We start from the raw sequence: 15,774 nt of genomic DNA, 5'->3' as shown, positions 1-15,774 counted from the left end.
GAAATTCAATAAGTCATCCACAGATGAATGTATATTAACAAGGTGAAAGAAAATGATAAAGGGAAACGAAAAAAGGGAAGATATGTTTTAAAATGAAAAGGGACATCAAAAGTGAAGACTTATTATACTAAACACCACATTTTGCAACACATGAATGCTTACGGCGATAAACGTAGGTATCATATCGGGATATTCGACAAAATCTCTTATGGCTTCCAAAGCCACTTCAAAGTCATAGAATTTCCTCATGATAAGACGTGTTAAATAAGATGCAACCATTTCACTGATCCATACCGCAGTGGATGCATAAAAAGTCAACTTGAAGCTATACGGTTCTTCCTTGCTAAAGGAAAAATAAGGATAAAGAGGTGCATTTGAACCAAAATGTAAGATTAAAGACCAACCTAAAAAGGAAAGCATACTCACGTTCGAGGCAACACATTTCACATAAAAATTTCGTCCCATATTTTTTCGGTACACGACATACGAATCCATACTTTTAGTCATTAAGACGTTGAGACGGAAAACGGTACGTGACATTGTTATCAAAGGGATCACACTCATCATTGTTAATGATGAAGCTATTTGTACGAGGACAAATTGTTGTGGAGACTCCAACCTTGCATAGAGATTTCTAACGTACACTTGAAGAGTCAATTCAAAATATAACTTGAAGACTGTAACAAGGGCGTAAGAGTGTGTTTTGGTGTTCAAAATCCAAGAAGACACGAGGTTGCACAAGCTTACAGTACCTGTCCAAGAGTAAACGTACATAATGGCAACAGTAGATGAATGAGGTAGTGTAGACATGTAAAGATTAGTGAGATATTCTCCAACTATATAAACAAGCAAAGTTACCAACAATACTACAATAAACCAAGAATAATGAGCATAAGCATCTTTCCATCCAATGGTTTCTAAGACAGCATTGCTTCGAACCTCAGGTTCCAGTAAAGCCAACTGGGTTAAGAATTGAGCAGTGCGCCGACTATGCTTCTTCCAAAGTTTGGAAAATGAAATGCCGATGGGAATAATCATGGAAATAAACATAAGGGTGATCCACGTAAAAGTAATTTGACGCCAGGCTGTAAAATAGACTACCAAGCTTCCAACCAGCAAACTAAACATCCAGAAAAGTATATAAGTAATTGTACCACCCAATTTACTAGGACACCAATTTACAGAGTATATATGAAAAAGTTTAGTGATCCACAGTAAGCCAACAGCATTGTAAATACCATAGTAGAAAATTAAAAAAAACCAAAAGCGAATACGTACCGTTCCCTGCGAGTCTTCGTATCGAGGCATCGGGACAGCACACCAAAGCAACACAAAACAAGGCGCAAGGACTTGCAACATGAGATTCCTCAGTACAAAGTTGGAAAGGATTTTCTCGAAGCGAGAACGCTCATTTCCAAATACGTAATTTAATGGCCATCCAGGAGTGGGCTTATTCGGGTAAAACATGGTAGGCATAGCATAGCGCGGACCATCATATTGGGTCTTAGCTGTGTATTCATCATCATCGAAAAGTAATTCTTCGGGATAGGGGGCATGCAAGGCACCTTCCAAAAGCTCGGCCTCTTCCTGACGAGAAAGGTGAAAGGAAGAATCGTTTACTGAAGAGCGAGCATGAAAATGAGAGGCGGCTGCATCAAAACTATCCGACATCGTAGCATTGGATTGTATATCTGTCTATCACAAATACTTTCAAGCTTCAACTAGATTGTTTGAAAGAACACTAATGTCGTTCAAGAGGTCGTTTAACGAAATTAAAAAGAAAAAAAATAAAGGCTCATTAAATTAAAAAAATTCGAGCGATAAAATAAAAAAAAACTAAAAATGCCGCCAACAATTCCTACAAACGTTTTTTGCAATCACCTTGAAAAAAATCTTCAAATCTCAGTTGTTCGTTTACGTTTTCGCTGTTCAGCTTCTGGTTTGATTTTTTTGGCGAATGAGAAAAGCCTAGGTTTTGAAGATATAACAATTGTTTCAGAAGGTTCGTGTCGAGGAAATGAAACAAAAGGTGGCTTTTTCGTTTTTTGCCAAACAACAGGTATTGGAGTATTCTGATTCTACCAAGGTATTAGCAAAGTACAAATGCAATGCCTAGCTTACCAAGTCCACTTCTTTTATCACTGGTGATGAGTTTTGCTGTTGGTTAGTTGTTGGTAACAGCAAACGCGATGTTGACATTGTAAGCCTCAATCTATGTGGCTGCTTTCAAGCGCGTCAAAGGTAGTTTTGAAGTTTCTCGTAAAGAAATGCAACGCATCGATAAGAGTGTCTGAGAACAGCATGTTCTACACTCGGTAAATTTCGATAACGATACGATAGAGTTGTGCTAAACCAAGTTAATGTGATGGAGAGCATATACGATAAGAAATGAGGTGGCAGGATACATAAATAATGTAAGAAAAGAAAGTCTGAAGCAATATACGGAAAAGAAATTCATCCATAGAATGTTCAGTAAAAACAAATAACATTTAAACTAATGTCTTCGTATCGTACCTTGATTTTTTAAATTCGGGATTAAACGATGGTCTATTGAAGAAGTCATCGCATTTTAAAGATCACGCAGCGTTATGTGGTTTTTTAATTCAGAGCCAAAAAAACAACAAAAAGAAGAAATACAGCGATTTCTTTTAAAACTCAATAAATCTGGTTCCTGATTATCATTAATGTTGATACTGATTTAATCCAGATGGGTAACTAAAGCAAAACCCTCGTTCATGTTAGTTGTCTTAAATAAAAAAAATAAAAATAAAATCCAACTTTATCTTAACTAGTCTTAGTTTCATTAGTATGAAGCCATTAAAACATTTTGAGACATTTTATTTACCCTGTCTATTTCACTAACTTATATGAAAGATTTGTTCCAAACTTCATCGAAAACACCACTAGAGTGTTTGCGCGTGTTTTCATTAACAGATGAGAATAGAAACAGTCGCAAACTAAATTTCGCGTAGTAAATTCCTCTTATTCAAAAAGCATCAACTTATTGTTTAGAACTGCATTAATAAACAATTATCCAAGTTAACACAAAGCTAAAGCTATATATTGTTCTATGAAGGTATTTATTTACTTGAACAAGCAACCCTCAATAAGCATTTTGCCCTAACCAAAAAAAAAATACACTAGCTCACCAGGAAAAGAGTGATTCTCAACTTGTTAGATTAGTAATTTAATCGCTAGCAAACAACTTATGTTTTCTATTTGGGTAAATGCATTTTACTAATCAAGTGCATTAACGAAAACCTGTTTTTCATAAACAAAATGACATAGTGCAGCTATTTCTTATTACTATATATATATCAACATCCTTAATCAACCTTCTTGAAGGGGGGACTATTAGACTTCTCATTTTACCAAGCCCAACAAAAGATGAAAGAATCGGCTGTTCATCCGAGTTAGCATGCAAGGTGTATTAGTATGTTAAATAAAATCCTCTTGTTAATGTGTAATCTCTTCGAAACTTGACAATCGATTTTGCATTGGCATTGTTGTAAAGATTGTTCTCGGCTGTCCATGTCCCCTGGCAACACCCGAAGTTATCTGTTTCAAAATGTAAGAAAATCCTTTTACGTTATTAGTTGATTGGACTCGAGTCCCTAATGTATAGGAAAATCGGTGGCGAGAAGGGGGATCATTCATTTAAAGTGACAACTACTGCTATAACCGAACGTAAAAATTGCGAGGTCGACTGGGCTAATCGTGACGTTTGGTGGTTGACACGCACAATTTATTGCACTATACTATCAGCACGTGGACCGTCTTACCGGAACAACTGACGAAAAAATAGTTATTTAAAAGTAGGGCTATACCCATTTGAAAAGGACAGTAATTCTGATATTTTGGATTTTTGATCTACACATACTTGAAGTTTGAAAATGCCTGCAGGAACCAAAGAACAAATCGAGTGTCCTTTAAAAGGAGTAACTTTGTTAAACTCTCCTCGCTACAATAAGGACACTGCTTTTACACCTGAGGAGCGTCAAAAATTTGAGATTTCATCACGTCTTCCCCCCATTGTTGAAACTTTGCAACAACAAGTGGATCGCTGTTATGACCAGTACAAAGCAATCGGTGATGAGCCCTTACAGAAGAATTTGTATCTTTCTCAATTAAGCGTCACCAACCAAACTCTGTTTTACGCACTCATCAGCCAACATTTGATCGAAATGATTCCTATCATCTATACACCTACCGAAGGCGATGCCATCAAGCAGTTTTCCGATATATATCGTTATCCTGAGGGTTGTTATTTGGATATTGATCATAACGATTTGTCTTATATCAAGCAACAGCTTTCCGAGTTTGGAAAATCCGATAGTGTCGAATACATTATCATTACCGATTCTGAAGGTATTTTGGGTATCGGCGATCAAGGTGTTGGTGGTGTCTTAATTTCAGTTGCCAAGGGACATTTAATGACTTTATGCGCGGGTTTAGACCCTAATCGATTCTTGCCCATTGTTCTCGATGTTGGCACCAACAATGAAACCCATCGTAAAAATCATCAATACATGGGTTTGAGAAAGGATCGTGTTCGTGGTGAACAGTATGACAGCTTTTTGGACAATGTTATAAAGGCCATTCGTGAAGTCTTTCCTGAGGCCTTTATTCATTTTGAGGATTTTGGTCTTGCCAACGCCAAGCGCATTTTAGACCACTATCGTCCTGACATTGCCTGCTTTAACGATGATATCCAGGGAACCGGTGCCGTAGCATTGGCCGCCATTATTGGCGCCCTTCACGTTACGAAATCTCCCTTAACCGAGCAGCGCATCATGATCTTTGGTGCAGGTACTGCTGGTGTTGGTATCGCCAACCAAATTGTTGCCGGTATGGTGACAGATGGCCTTTCATTAGATAAGGCTAGAGGTAATCTTTTCATGATTGATCGTTGCGGTTTGCTTTTGGAGAGACATGCTAAGATTGCTACTGATGGACAAAAGCCATTTTTGAAGAAGGACTCTGACTTTAAGGAAGTCCCTTCTGGAGACATTAATTTAGAGAGTGCTATTGCACTCGTCAAGCCCACCATTCTTTTGGGATGTTCCGGTCAACCGGGTAAATTTACAGAGAAAGCCATTCGTGAAATGAGCAAGCACGTCGAGCGCCCCATCATTTTCCCAATCTCTAATCCCACTACTCTTATGGAAGCGAAGCCCGATCAAATTGACAAATGGTCAGATGGAAAGGCTTTGATAGCCACTGGTTCCCCACTTCCTCCTCTCAATCGCAATGGTAAAAAATACGTGATTTCCCAATGCAACAATGCCCTCCTTTACCCTGCTCTTGGTGTTGCATGTGTGTTATCCCGTTGCAAGTTATTGAGTGATGGTATGCTGAAAGCAGCTTCCGATGCTTTGGCCACTGTTCCCAGATCTTTATTTGCTGCTGATGAAGCCCTCTTGCCAGATTTGAACAATGCTCGCGAAATTTCTCGTCACATTGTTTTTGCAGTCTTGAAGCAAGCTGTTTCTGAGGGAATGAGCACTGTGGATTTACCCAAAGATGATGCTAAATTGAAGGAATGGATTATTGAACGTGAATGGAATCCCGAATACAAGCCTTTTGTATAAAGCCTTTTATTTTATTTTTTTTTGAAACCTGCTTTTTGGTCTGCTTGTATTTAAAGATATTCATGTAAATAATTTTTTGAAAGATGAATTTACAATAAGTTGCTAAAAAGAAAATTCCCGTTTTATTCAAATGCTCATATTTGAATATTAGAAACATTATGTACATATTTAGGCATCTTCCATTAAGAATGATTAATGCGTAGAAAGATAATCAATTATTATTGCTTTTTTCTCCTATTGTTATTCATCAACTATATACATTAAAAAGATTGGAGTATAGCAGAGGTAGAATTTCTTTACTCTGAAAAGTAAATCGAAATAAATGGTATATGATTCAGTCTGAAATAAATTGAGCACGAGTATTCAAACCGTAAACCGTTATGTATTGAATGAACCATTTGATTTAATAAAGGTTATAATTTTACGAATTTATAATGGGTAGTTATATAGAAACACCAAGTTAACTTTATAATCAGATTAATCTGAATAATAAATTAAAAAGGGAAAGAGAAATCTGTATATGGATGAAACAAACAAATAGTAAATCGCATTTGACACCTACAAAATGTGTGTGAATATATACATACAAGGAGGGCCTGTAAATAGAACTTTGTATTCCCAAGGGATTTAGTGAACACCCTTAAAATCGTTATTACTAAATTTCGTAGATCAATAAAAAAAAATTCTCTCAGTAAAGCAGAATAAAGATATATGATGCAGTTTCTTGATAAAGTAAAAAGGAGCCGCGGCTAGACTGAGAAATCTGATTTCCCCATCCACCGACAACAATACTTCCATACTCGTTGCCTACGCGTTCTTTGAGAAGCGAAAACTTCTTTAAAAAAGTTTCATTTAAACAATTGGATATAAATTCCTTTAGGAACTAGAAATCCAAGAAAGTAAAACATTATCTAAGATGGAGTCCATTCAATCGACGATGAAGAACATCAACCTTTACGATATCAAGGCGGCGGTTCGTAAAGCACAAAATGTTGTAATGAATTATACATCTATGGAAGCCAGAGTTCGTGAAGCAACGAATAATGAACCCTGGGGCGCTAGTACTTCTTTGATGATGGAAATTGCCCAAGGAACTCACAACTACTCTCAGTTAAACGAAATTTTACCAATGATCTACCGTCGGTTTACCGAAAAAACTGCAGAAGAATGGCGTCAAATTTACAAAGCACTTCAGCTTCTGGAGTTTTTGGTCAAGAACGGGTCTGAAAGAGTGGTAGATGATGCTCGAGCACATCAAGCAACTATTAAAATGCTTCGTAATTTTCACTACATCGACCATCGTCAAAAGGACCAAGGGCTTAATGTTCGAACTCGAGCTAAAGAGCTGGTGGAATTACTAAACGATAGCGAACGTATCCGTAAGGAACGCAAGAGAGCGCGTCAAAATCGTGGTAAATTTATAGGTGTTGGTAGTGATGGAGATTCTAGGATTTCCACTAGCTCTAAATCTAGGTTTCCTAGCTTTGGCTCTTCCCGTGGTTCTTATAGAACTCGCGTTTACGGAGACGGTGGCGGCTTTACCGATTATGGTAATGGATACCATGATTCATCTTCTATGAGTGATTCCCGTGATGCATCCGATAACGATGTAGAGGAGTACAATGAAGATGGAGATGGTGGTTCCAGCGATGCTGCAACCGCAAACTCCACGCGTGGCTCACGTCGCACTACTACCAAACAATCTGACAAAGCTCCCGAGCAGCCAAAACAGGAATCTGCAATGATCGATTTATTGGGTCTTGACAATGAGCCTTCTCCTGCCCAACCACAAACAAATACTTCTGCTCCTTTGGCGTTCGAAGATGATGGCTTCGGTGACTTCCAAAGTTCTGCCGCTGCCCCAGCTTCTTCCACCTTAAACAATGCCTCTCTCTTTATGGGCTCTCAAACTGCTTCAACTGCTGCTAAAAATGACGATGATGCTTTTGATGATTTTCAAAGCGCTCCCTCCGCCAAACCCGCTTCAAATACTGCTGCCTTTTCGTCAATTTCGTTCGGTGGCTTTAATAGTTTAAATCAACTTCCCACATCATCCAGTGCCTTTACACCTCAACCTACTACCTTTAATACGGGTTATACATCTGCGTTTGGTATGTCATCCGGATTGTCTAATACCTCTTCACAAGCCGGTCTCGGATTAACCTCACAACAACCTACTGCTGCCAAATCTTCTGGATCTAATGGTGATGCTTTTGGTAGTCTGTGGTCCTCTGCCGTAAACAAAGTTCATCAAGAAAACTCAACTAGGGAAAGAGTTGTTTCGTCTTCTAGCGAACCGGTTTCTAAAACCCAAAACTTCCTAGACAACGACAATCTCCTATTGTAATAATTGTTTTTTATATTCCTAGTTTGTCTTTTTTAATACTTCCTATTAGCATGTGTTTGCTATGGAATTTAAGTAGTCGTTTCCTATCTCATTTAAACTATCTCCAGCCCTTGATCGTTAGCAACAAGGTCTTAATACCTTCTTTTGCTTCATTTTTTAATACCTTTGTTTATTGTCCTTATATTTCTCTATACATCGTCTGCTTTACGATTTTGTTTACAGTTGGTGAAGCTAGAATGAATTTTGGAAATGTTATTCACGTCGGTAGAATGACCTTCATTGCAATTTTGCATTTTCCTATAATGGGAATGCAATTGGTGGCCTTATAAGGATGGAGATTGATTAATTTATTTAGTTTGATATATTAGAGGTATTTCTTATCTAAACAGCGTCGAGCCTCGAGTCCTTTACTCATTCGCCTTAGTTCAGTAAAATAATCTTACAAATCCTTAACATGAGAAATAAAATTGAAACTATAATTGTTTATTAAAGAGAGTAAAGTAATTTCGAATCGCTAGATGTCCTCAGAAGAAAATGGTACTGAAAGAGTAGTGTAAGCGACGAGTTCGATTATGGTCATAAAGTTATGTCCCAAAATGGGTATGAGTTAAAATAAACATCGTGATGCGCATATGAAAATTCATTATGTAGAAATTATGAAGAAAAAAGAGAAAAGAAAGATTTCGGTTTTTTTGTGAAGCTCAACACTCCATTATTTTACAATTTCCTGTCACAACACAATTTTCTAAAACTGCATTGGAAGGGATGCAAAGGATGGTATTTTCCGAAGCAACAATCACGATGTTTCCTTTTAATATCACGTTTCTTCCGAAATATACATTTCCAGAAATGGATAGAGAAACTAGGTCTTTCATGCTAGGCATGTAAGGAATACGGCAAAAAAGTTCTGCGATATCTTTAAATTCATTAGACATGCGAACGACTGGAGGGGGAAAACCGAGCCTTGATTCTTCAATTTTTAAGGAACCATGATCAACGTTGTATAAATCACATCGTACCAAGAATAAATCGGAGGAATTCTTGACAGAAATAAAGCGTGGTCTTGAAACTCGAATTCCCTCGGTTTTTTTAAATTGGCTGATAGCGGAACCAATTGCTGTCGTAAATTCTATAATTCGTGCAGGCTCATTGTTATAGTAGACGGTTTCGATGTTTGGCATAATATCTAAGTTGAGTTCTCGGTTTTCAACTACGCGTTTGACTGCCGGAAGGTAAAGCCACACATTATTCGTATTAATGTATTTGAAAACTTTATCAGACATAAATTCTTCTCGATGTTGTTCGGGAACTTGGTTGGTTTCTAAAAGTCTTAGTAAGCCGTCCTGGTTGACAAGGATGCCAACTTTAATATCAGCTTTTGTTTTATCAGTAATTTCCATCGAGTACTCGATTTGATTGTCTATGACATGAGACAGAATATTAAGATCCACCGAAGCCCCGAGATTGTCGATGTTGCTGACAAATAAGTAATCTTTACCCTGAGCGAGCAATCGCTCAATTGTACCGGAGTGGACTAACGCATCAAAAATATCACCATGACCTGGTGGGTACCACTCCTCAATAGGAGAGGGAGCAGCTTTTGGAACAGGAAGTTGAGAGTCAACAAATACACGGGGATATCGAGATTGTTCGAAAGTAGAAATATCAATCTTGCAGCCTGCATATTTTCGAAGAACTTTACAGGTTTCATCATTTGTATCGTAAGAGTTCATTAAAATGAAAGGCACGGACACATCGTACCGTCTGTTAAGATATTCGATTTGGCGAATGCTAAGGTCGAGGAAACTTTGATTGTCACGAACCTCAATCATGGCTTTAGGATAATTCACACCCAACGCATTTCCCATACCTCCATTTAATTTAACAACTGCAAGCCGATTTAAGTACTTTCCAGCATTTTTGCATAACGGTAAATCACCGTAATCTATCATGTCTTCGGGTCCCAGAGGCCGGATAGAATCCCAATCACATTCATAACCTTTAACTGTGTGTAATAAATATCTTCTATACAAAGCAAAGAAGTTGTCCATTTGTATGCCAAACGTTTTTTTATCCGAAACTCTGGAATTCAGTACAAGTTTATCTAATTCGTTTTTCATCGTACTGGCAGATATGCTAACTGCAACACTGTCAAAGTCCAAAGTGGACTGTGATTTAAAATGAATTCGACGATGCAACATTTTGGAGTTTTGTCGATTCTCCCACTTTTTGGGGTGAGAGTGGTAGGATGAAATGAACCACTAGTTTTAACGATATACACTCCGATGTTCCAACGTGATCTTTTTCACTTGATATCCTCCTTGTTCAGATACTGGCGGATTCTTTTCTGCTATGGATTAGAAAGATAATTACGACAAGTTATTTTGTGTCAAAAATGTCCAAGTTTCTTTTATTGTGTATATCTATCACTAAGTCTTATTACAGTCAGTTCTCGACAAAAAGACTCAAAACTATTAGATACAATTTGTTTTTTATTCTATAAGTGAATTTAATAAAACTTCTCTGTATTAATTTGCATACAGTGACAAATCATTCTGTATGGTTTCGAAATAAGGGCAATATACCTTAAATAACAAACTGAGACACTTTATATCTATGTTTTACGTCTTTTGTTTTATTAAGTAGATTGGTAAAGATGCAACTTATTCAACTTAAATTCAAAACAAAGCAGATAAACAGAAAATCGTTTGCTTGGGCTGAAATAAACAAGTCCAAACTATGGTACTTAAGAAATTACTCGCAACGTTTAAGTTACTAGAAGATATAGAGCTTATGATTACAATGCTATGTTTGCATATCAATACTTCTATTGTTATAAGAAGTAGACTTTGCTTAAATGATTCTGCTGGAATTATCGACAACCATCAGAGTCAAAAAAATTCCTCATACTGCACAACTTTTTGACATGCATTTTTATTATCAGATTAAAACGTTCGCAATTGAAAATTTGATAAAAAGCTGTTTGTTCGCCTAAATTTCAGTATAGCTAGTTCAATGACTAGCTAGGTAATCAATTCAAGTATAGTGAAATGTCTATCACATAGAGTTATAAAGAAAATCAGCTATTTCTAAAAAACACTAACAGAGGATTTGAATTATTGTGGTCATTTATTACTTCATTAATTGTTTCGAGTAAGCCCTTTCTATGTGTTTCACTTGTAATTACCTATTGTTCAACATTCTTTTAGGTCTATTGTTTATAGTTAATAAAAATGAATCTACGTTCTATTGCGCTATATTTATTTAACACAGGCCGACGTAGTTCATTATTAAAATGCAGACTTTCTTATATTAGCTTAACGATTGCTAATCACATTTTGTCACACTGCTATGCAGTTGTTATAGGATAGTATTTAGTTTTTTATAACTCGCTTTGCTTATGATGGAATAAACTCCTTAGAGTCTTCAATAATTATTTACATATGACTTTACGTCCTTTTAAATATACATAGGCTTTTCTCACCTTTTCCACATAAACTATAAGATTCATACCAATAAACTACTTTAACAGCTATTTGCCGTAGTCTTCTGCAGCTCGGTAACCAGATTTCATCTAAAAGTAGTCACATATTTTCTTGTGGAGAGCAGTCACAAATCACTTAGTAGTACTAGAAGGATGCTTCGCCTTTGTCATTCACCACACGCCAAAAAATTTAATTGTAAAAAATGGGCAAGGAAAAGGGACATATTAACGTCGTTGTTATCGGTCACGTCGATTCTGGTAAGTCTACCACCACTGGTCACCTGATTTACAAGTGCGGTGGTATTGACAAGCGTACCATTGAAAAATTCGAGAAGGAAGCCACCGAGTTGGGTAAGGGTTCCTTCAAGTACGCCTGGGTTTTGGACAAGCTCAAGGCCGAGCGTGAACGTGGTATCACTATCGACATTGCCCTTTGGAAGTTCGAGACTCCCAAGTACAATGTTACTGTCATTGATGCCCCCGGTCACCGTGATTTCATCAAGAACATGATTACCGGTACTTCTCAAGCTGACTGTGCTGTCCTTATTATTGGTGGTGGTACTGGTGAGTTCGAGGCTGGTATCTCCAAGGATGGTCAAACCCGTGAGCACGCTTTGCTTGCTTACACCTTGGGTGTCAAGCAACTTATTGTTGCCGTCAACAAGATGGACACCACTGGCTGGTCCCAAGCTCGTTTCGAGGAAATCGTTAAGGAGACCTCCAACTTCATCAAGAAGGTCGGTTTCAACCCCAAGACCGTTCCTTTCGTCCCTGTCTCCGGTTTCCAAGGTGATAACATGATTGAGCCCACCACCAACATGCCCTGGTACCAAGGCTGGCAAAAGGAGACCAAGGCTGGTGTCGTCAAGGGTAAGACTCTTTTGGAGGCTATTGACTCCATTGAGCCCCCTGCACGTCCCACTGACAAGCCTCTTCGTCTCCCCCTTCAAGATGTTTACAAGATCGGTGGTATTGGTACAGTTCCCGTCGGTCGTGTTGAGACTGGTGTTATCAAGCCCGGTATGATTGTCACCTTCGCTCCCGCTGGTGTCACTACCGAAGTCAAGTCTGTTGAGATGCACCACGAGTCTCTCGACGCTGGTCTTCCCGGTGACAACGTTGGTTTCAACGTTAAGAACGTTTCCGTCAAGGATATTCGCCGTGGTAACGTCTGTGGTGACTCCAAGAACGATCCTCCCATGGGTTGTGCTAGCTTCACCGCTCAAGTCATCATTCTTAACCACCCCGGTCAAATCTCTGCTGGTTACTCTCCTGTTTTGGATTGCCACACTGCTCACATTGCTTGCAAGTTCGCTGAGCTCATTGAGAAGATTGACCGTCGTTCCGGTAAGAAGATTGAGGAGTCCCCCAAGTTTGTCAAGTCTGGTGATGCTTGCATTGCTAAGATGGTTCCTTCCAAGCCTATGTGTGTTGAAGCTTTCACTGACTACGCTCCTCTTGGTCGTTTCGCTGTCCGTGACATGCGTCAAACCGTCGCTGTCGGTGTCATCAAGGCCGTTGAGAAGGTTGCCCCTGGTGCCGCTAAGGTCACTAAGGCCGCTGTTAAGGCTGGCGCCAAGAAGTAAACATTTTTTACTTCGGATTTAAGTAGATCTTGAGTTGTTGTAATCAGGATAGGCTAGTGAATGTTATATTGTTGATTAATATAATTTGGTATACTACTCAGTAATTAAATTTACTTATAACTTAGGAATTGAAATTTAAATTGCATGGTTAAATATAGATTTGCAACGATAATTCTTTTTTTCATTTTTTAAGTGCAAAATATGTATATGTAGAACTAAGTGCGTACATATGGAGGACTTTGAATAGGTGTCGGAGACATAGCACGATTAAGATTCAACATATCAAGCAGAGGTACACGGTTGCTCGTTTGTCTTGTAAGATTTATTTCCGACGGAGAACGTACGACAGTACTAGCAGTGTGTGGCCTTGATAGAGCCTGTTTCAATGTGCTAACCATTTCTCCACGTTGTGATTGCTGGTGAATAGAAACGAGCGACTTGGTAGCATGAAGTAAAGGATTTTGTTGGTAATCCGAAGCCGGTGATATAAATGGAAGTGAATATTCTGAAGAAGAAGTAAAAGACTTTTCGCGAGACGGTTTCTTTAATTTTTGAATAATATCGGTGTACTTGGGGTGTCGCGATTGCTCAGCAAATAGTAGTCTAGAGTCCTCTGGGAATACTTTCGGGCTTTTCTCCAATAATTCATTTACAACCATGTCCAAAGGCAACATGACTTCCTCGGTAGAGGCATTTGTTAGTTTCTCCCAAGAATGCGTAGAAGAACCTCTGTTCAAGAGACTCGAAGGTAATGAGCTAGATAATGAATCAAGCCACTTTCGTCCACTTGACTGAAGAGTTGTGATCTTCAAATTCTCTCCAATATAGATGATATAATAAGCAGTAACCGCCTCGGCAATACAGCGAGGAGGATCATTTTCAAAGGGTCGTAGTCCGCGATACATAGCAGGTAATACCGCTGTTACAGAAACTGGACCATAAAGCTGGTAAAGCCTTTGGATGATGAGTTTTAGAATATAAAATTCAGACTGCACCGAAAACACCTTGAGCCAACGTTCAATATGCCAACTGGTTTCATATATAAAATCCCATAATACAGAAAATGATGTGATTGCACTTTTCCGTAAAATAGTATCGAAATTTATTAAAGATGGACGGAGAAAGCACAAAAATTCGTAGAACACCTCAGCAGTTTTTATTCGTACAAAAGGTGACTGGGAAGTGTGAAGACGTTCAGCGGATTTGGGCCAGCTATGCAACAAAAAGTCGGTAACTAAAGAGAGAGGAGCACTGGATTCTTTTTTTGTATTTAGCTTTTCATTTTGCAGCTTATGAAAAGCTGTTAAAGCTACCATTTGTATAGCAGAAGAAGTTTCAGAATTAGCAAGAGTGTCGATTTCTCGCCATACATCAGCAAATTCTTCATCGTAATATTGATGCTTAGTTAAACAGGTGATACAAACCAAAAGTAAATAAAGGCGCCTAGGGAGCTTTTCCGATGGAGATTCACACATATTATACCAAGTTTGGTCATCAGCATCGAATGAATTGACAGCGTTGATAAGATGCGACCCCAAATCACGTAACACGTCAATAACGGATAAGCCAGAAATTGAGTTTTTCGAGTTAAGAATGGAGTAAATCATGTATGGCACCATCACATTAGTTTCAGAGTTGACAATACGAGAACTTGATAAACAACGAAGACAACAGAAAAAGATCGAATGTCGAAGTTCAACAGGAGTCCAATCCAAAATTTGGTTAAGCACGACAGATATGTATTCTAGATTTACCGGAGTGTCGGATTTTGCTGCAAAAAAATGTATCAAGGACTTCGTACTTTCGGCCATAAACAGAGGATCTGTCTGAGTATATATGTTGAACAAAATTCTAATACATAACTTCTTAATGGCAACATCTATATTATCACCCGCTTCATCATGCTCGGGTAATGAAACACCAGTACTACTAGGAGGCAATGGCTTATATGATTTAGCCGTGGAACGAACCAAATCAATAAATGACTTCTTCTCCTGATCTGATTCACTCCAAGAATTAATCAAAACGCAATGTATAGCAAAATGAGGTTGATAACGCATTCCGCCTTCAGTTCCAGCAAACTTGCATGCGGTTAAAGCATGGAATGCTTTCAGGCCAAGCATTTTCGACTGCTGAGGATCAACACAATCAATACCTTTTGATAATTCAAAAAATGAATTGACTAAGTTATTAAAAGCAGAATGGAATTCGTTGCCAAAAGTGGCAGGACTCCCCTTTCCACTATTATCGCAAAACGTAGCAAAACAATCAACGCAGGCAGACAAAACTTCTAAATTTTTTGACGAACTAGCAACAAGGAGCATATTTACAACTTCGGAGGCCATCACGTTGATGTTATCCCGACATTTTTGAACCAATGTTTTGCATATTTTCAATCCGATAATAACCTCACTAAAAACATTTAGAAATAGAGCCTAAAACAGGAACTTACTTATCACGTTTATGATAATAGCTATGACGAACACGACTCCCTAAAAAATGAGCCACTTTTCTCAGTTTACTCGAATTGGATGCAGCATAATAACTTAGGTATGCTAGAGGTGACCCATTCGGTTCCGTTTCTCCTAGTTTCCCCGAAGGAAAACATCGAAGGACTAACTTCTTATGCTTAGAACGAAATAGTAACCACATAGGACCTAAAAAACTGGCTATCACATGGACAGCAATTTTAGTTGGTTAACGGATACTTCTGAGTAGTACGATGATCAAAATCAATATATAGCTTCACGTATTAAAAATGACGTA

At 38.2% G+C, this 15,774-nt stretch overlaps 7 protein-coding genes and 9 long non-coding RNA genes across 16 annotated transcripts; 6 read left to right on the top strand and 10 right to left on the bottom strand.

Annotated features, from left to right (window-relative positions):
• Positions 1-105: 105 nt before the first annotated feature.
• Positions 106-1,671, bottom strand: SPOM_SPCC553.12C (transmembrane transporter; the record flags this gene model as incomplete). Its single annotated transcript, NM_001022755.1, has 1 exon — positions 106-1,671. One exon carries the CDS (start codon positions 1,669-1,671, stop codon positions 106-108), a length of 1,566 nt encoding a protein of 521 aa, NP_587762.2.
• On the top strand, positions 113-645 carry SPOM_SPNCRNA.6776. The gene has a single exon (NR_196118.1). It is a non-coding gene; the product is annotated as a non-coding RNA (long non-coding RNA).
• Positions 1,672-1,895: 224 nt separating the features above from the next.
• On the bottom strand, positions 1,896-2,199 carry SPOM_SPCC794.15 (uncharacterized protein; the record flags this gene model as incomplete). Its single annotated transcript, NM_001355869.2, has 2 exons — positions 1,896-2,078; positions 2,122-2,199. 2 exons carry the CDS (start codon positions 2,197-2,199, stop codon positions 1,896-1,898), a joined length of 261 nt encoding a protein of 86 aa, NP_001342931.1.
• A 1,403-nt stretch (positions 2,200-3,602) lies between these two features.
• SPOM_SPNCRNA.6775 lies at positions 3,603-3,883 on the bottom strand. The gene has a single exon (NR_196117.1). It is a non-coding gene; the product is annotated as a non-coding RNA (long non-coding RNA).
• Positions 3,843-5,844, top strand: mae2 (malate dehydrogenase Mae2). The gene has a single exon (NM_001022753.3). The coding sequence runs from the start codon at positions 3,894-3,896 to the stop codon at positions 5,589-5,591; it is 1,698 nt and encodes a 565-aa protein (NP_587760.1). The 5' UTR covers positions 3,843-3,893; the 3' UTR covers positions 5,592-5,844.
• On the bottom strand, positions 4,056-4,691 carry SPOM_SPNCRNA.6774. The gene has a single exon (NR_196116.1). It is a non-coding gene; the product is annotated as a non-coding RNA (long non-coding RNA).
• SPOM_SPNCRNA.6773 lies at positions 5,057-5,449 on the bottom strand. The gene has a single exon (NR_196115.1). It is a non-coding gene; the product is annotated as a non-coding RNA (long non-coding RNA).
• Positions 5,837-6,156, bottom strand: SPOM_SPNCRNA.6772. The gene has a single exon (NR_196114.1). It is a non-coding gene; the product is annotated as a non-coding RNA (long non-coding RNA).
• Positions 6,157-6,262: 106 nt separating this feature from the next.
• On the bottom strand, positions 6,263-7,896 carry SPOM_SPNCRNA.6771. The gene has a single exon (NR_196113.1). It is a non-coding gene; the product is annotated as a non-coding RNA (long non-coding RNA).
• ent3 (ENTH/VHS domain-containing protein Ent3) lies at positions 6,357-8,435 on the top strand. The gene has a single exon (NM_001022752.3). The coding sequence runs from the start codon at positions 6,508-6,510 to the stop codon at positions 7,936-7,938; it is 1,431 nt and encodes a 476-aa protein (NP_587759.1). The 5' UTR covers positions 6,357-6,507; the 3' UTR covers positions 7,939-8,435.
• ugp1 (UTP-glucose-1-phosphate uridylyltransferase) lies at positions 8,162-10,183 on the bottom strand. Its single transcript, NM_001022751.3, has one exon. The coding sequence runs from the start codon at positions 10,137-10,139 to the stop codon at positions 8,640-8,642; it is 1,500 nt and encodes a 499-aa protein (NP_587758.1). The 5' UTR covers positions 10,140-10,183; the 3' UTR covers positions 8,162-8,639.
• SPOM_SPNCRNA.6770 lies at positions 9,546-11,365 on the top strand. The gene has a single exon (NR_196112.1). It is a non-coding gene; the product is annotated as a non-coding RNA (long non-coding RNA).
• On the bottom strand, positions 10,965-11,728 carry SPOM_SPNCRNA.6769. Its single transcript, NR_196111.1, has one exon. It is a non-coding gene; the product is annotated as a non-coding RNA (long non-coding RNA).
• On the top strand, positions 11,589-13,150 carry tef101 (translation elongation factor EF-1 alpha Ef1a-a). Its single transcript, NM_001022750.3, has one exon. The coding sequence runs from the start codon at positions 11,626-11,628 to the stop codon at positions 13,006-13,008; it is 1,383 nt and encodes a 460-aa protein (NP_587757.1). The 5' UTR covers positions 11,589-11,625; the 3' UTR covers positions 13,009-13,150.
• Positions 13,099-15,717, bottom strand: efr3. The gene is made up of 2 exons (NM_001022749.3): positions 15,461-15,717; positions 13,099-15,420 (listed from the first exon to the last, which is right to left on the bottom strand). The coding sequence occupies exons 1-2, from the start codon at positions 15,658-15,660 to the stop codon at positions 13,224-13,226; spliced, it is 2,397 nt and encodes a 798-aa protein (NP_587756.1). The 5' UTR covers positions 15,661-15,717; the 3' UTR covers positions 13,099-13,223.
• Positions 14,059-14,357, top strand: SPOM_SPNCRNA.6768. The gene has a single exon (NR_196110.1). It is a non-coding gene; the product is annotated as a non-coding RNA (long non-coding RNA).
• Positions 15,718-15,774: the final 57 nt, after the last annotated feature.

The sequence above is a fragment of the Schizosaccharomyces pombe genome (genome assembly GCF_000002945.2).
Source record: "Schizosaccharomyces pombe strain 972h- genome assembly, chromosome: III".
NCBI classification, from domain to species: domain Eukaryota; kingdom Fungi; phylum Ascomycota; class Schizosaccharomycetes; order Schizosaccharomycetales; family Schizosaccharomycetaceae; genus Schizosaccharomyces; species Schizosaccharomyces pombe.
This window is presented reverse-complemented; position numbering and strand designations above follow the sequence as displayed.

What these genes read in the sequence shown, in the direction of transcription:
- efr3 (NM_001022749.3), bottom strand. Translation starts at nt 15,660, where the DNA reads ATGTGGTTACTATTTCGTTCTAAGCATAAGAAGTTAGTCCTTCGATGT. An exon ending in TATTATCATAAACGTGATAA is followed by an intron (nt 15,421 to 15,460) that starts GTAAGTTCCTGT and finishes AAATGTTTTTAG; the next exon opens with TGAGGTTATTATCGGATTGA.
- tef101 (NM_001022750.3), top strand. Translation starts at nt 11,626, where the DNA reads ATGGGCAAGGAAAAGGGACATATTAACGTCGTTGTTATCGGTCACGTC.
- ent3 (NM_001022752.3), top strand. Translation starts at nt 6,508, where the DNA reads ATGGAGTCCATTCAATCGACGATGAAGAACATCAACCTTTACGATATC.
- mae2 (NM_001022753.3), top strand. Translation starts at nt 3,894, where the DNA reads ATGCCTGCAGGAACCAAAGAACAAATCGAGTGTCCTTTAAAAGGAGTA.
- ugp1 (NM_001022751.3), bottom strand. Translation starts at nt 10,139, where the DNA reads ATGTTGCATCGTCGAATTCATTTTAAATCACAGTCCACTTTGGACTTT.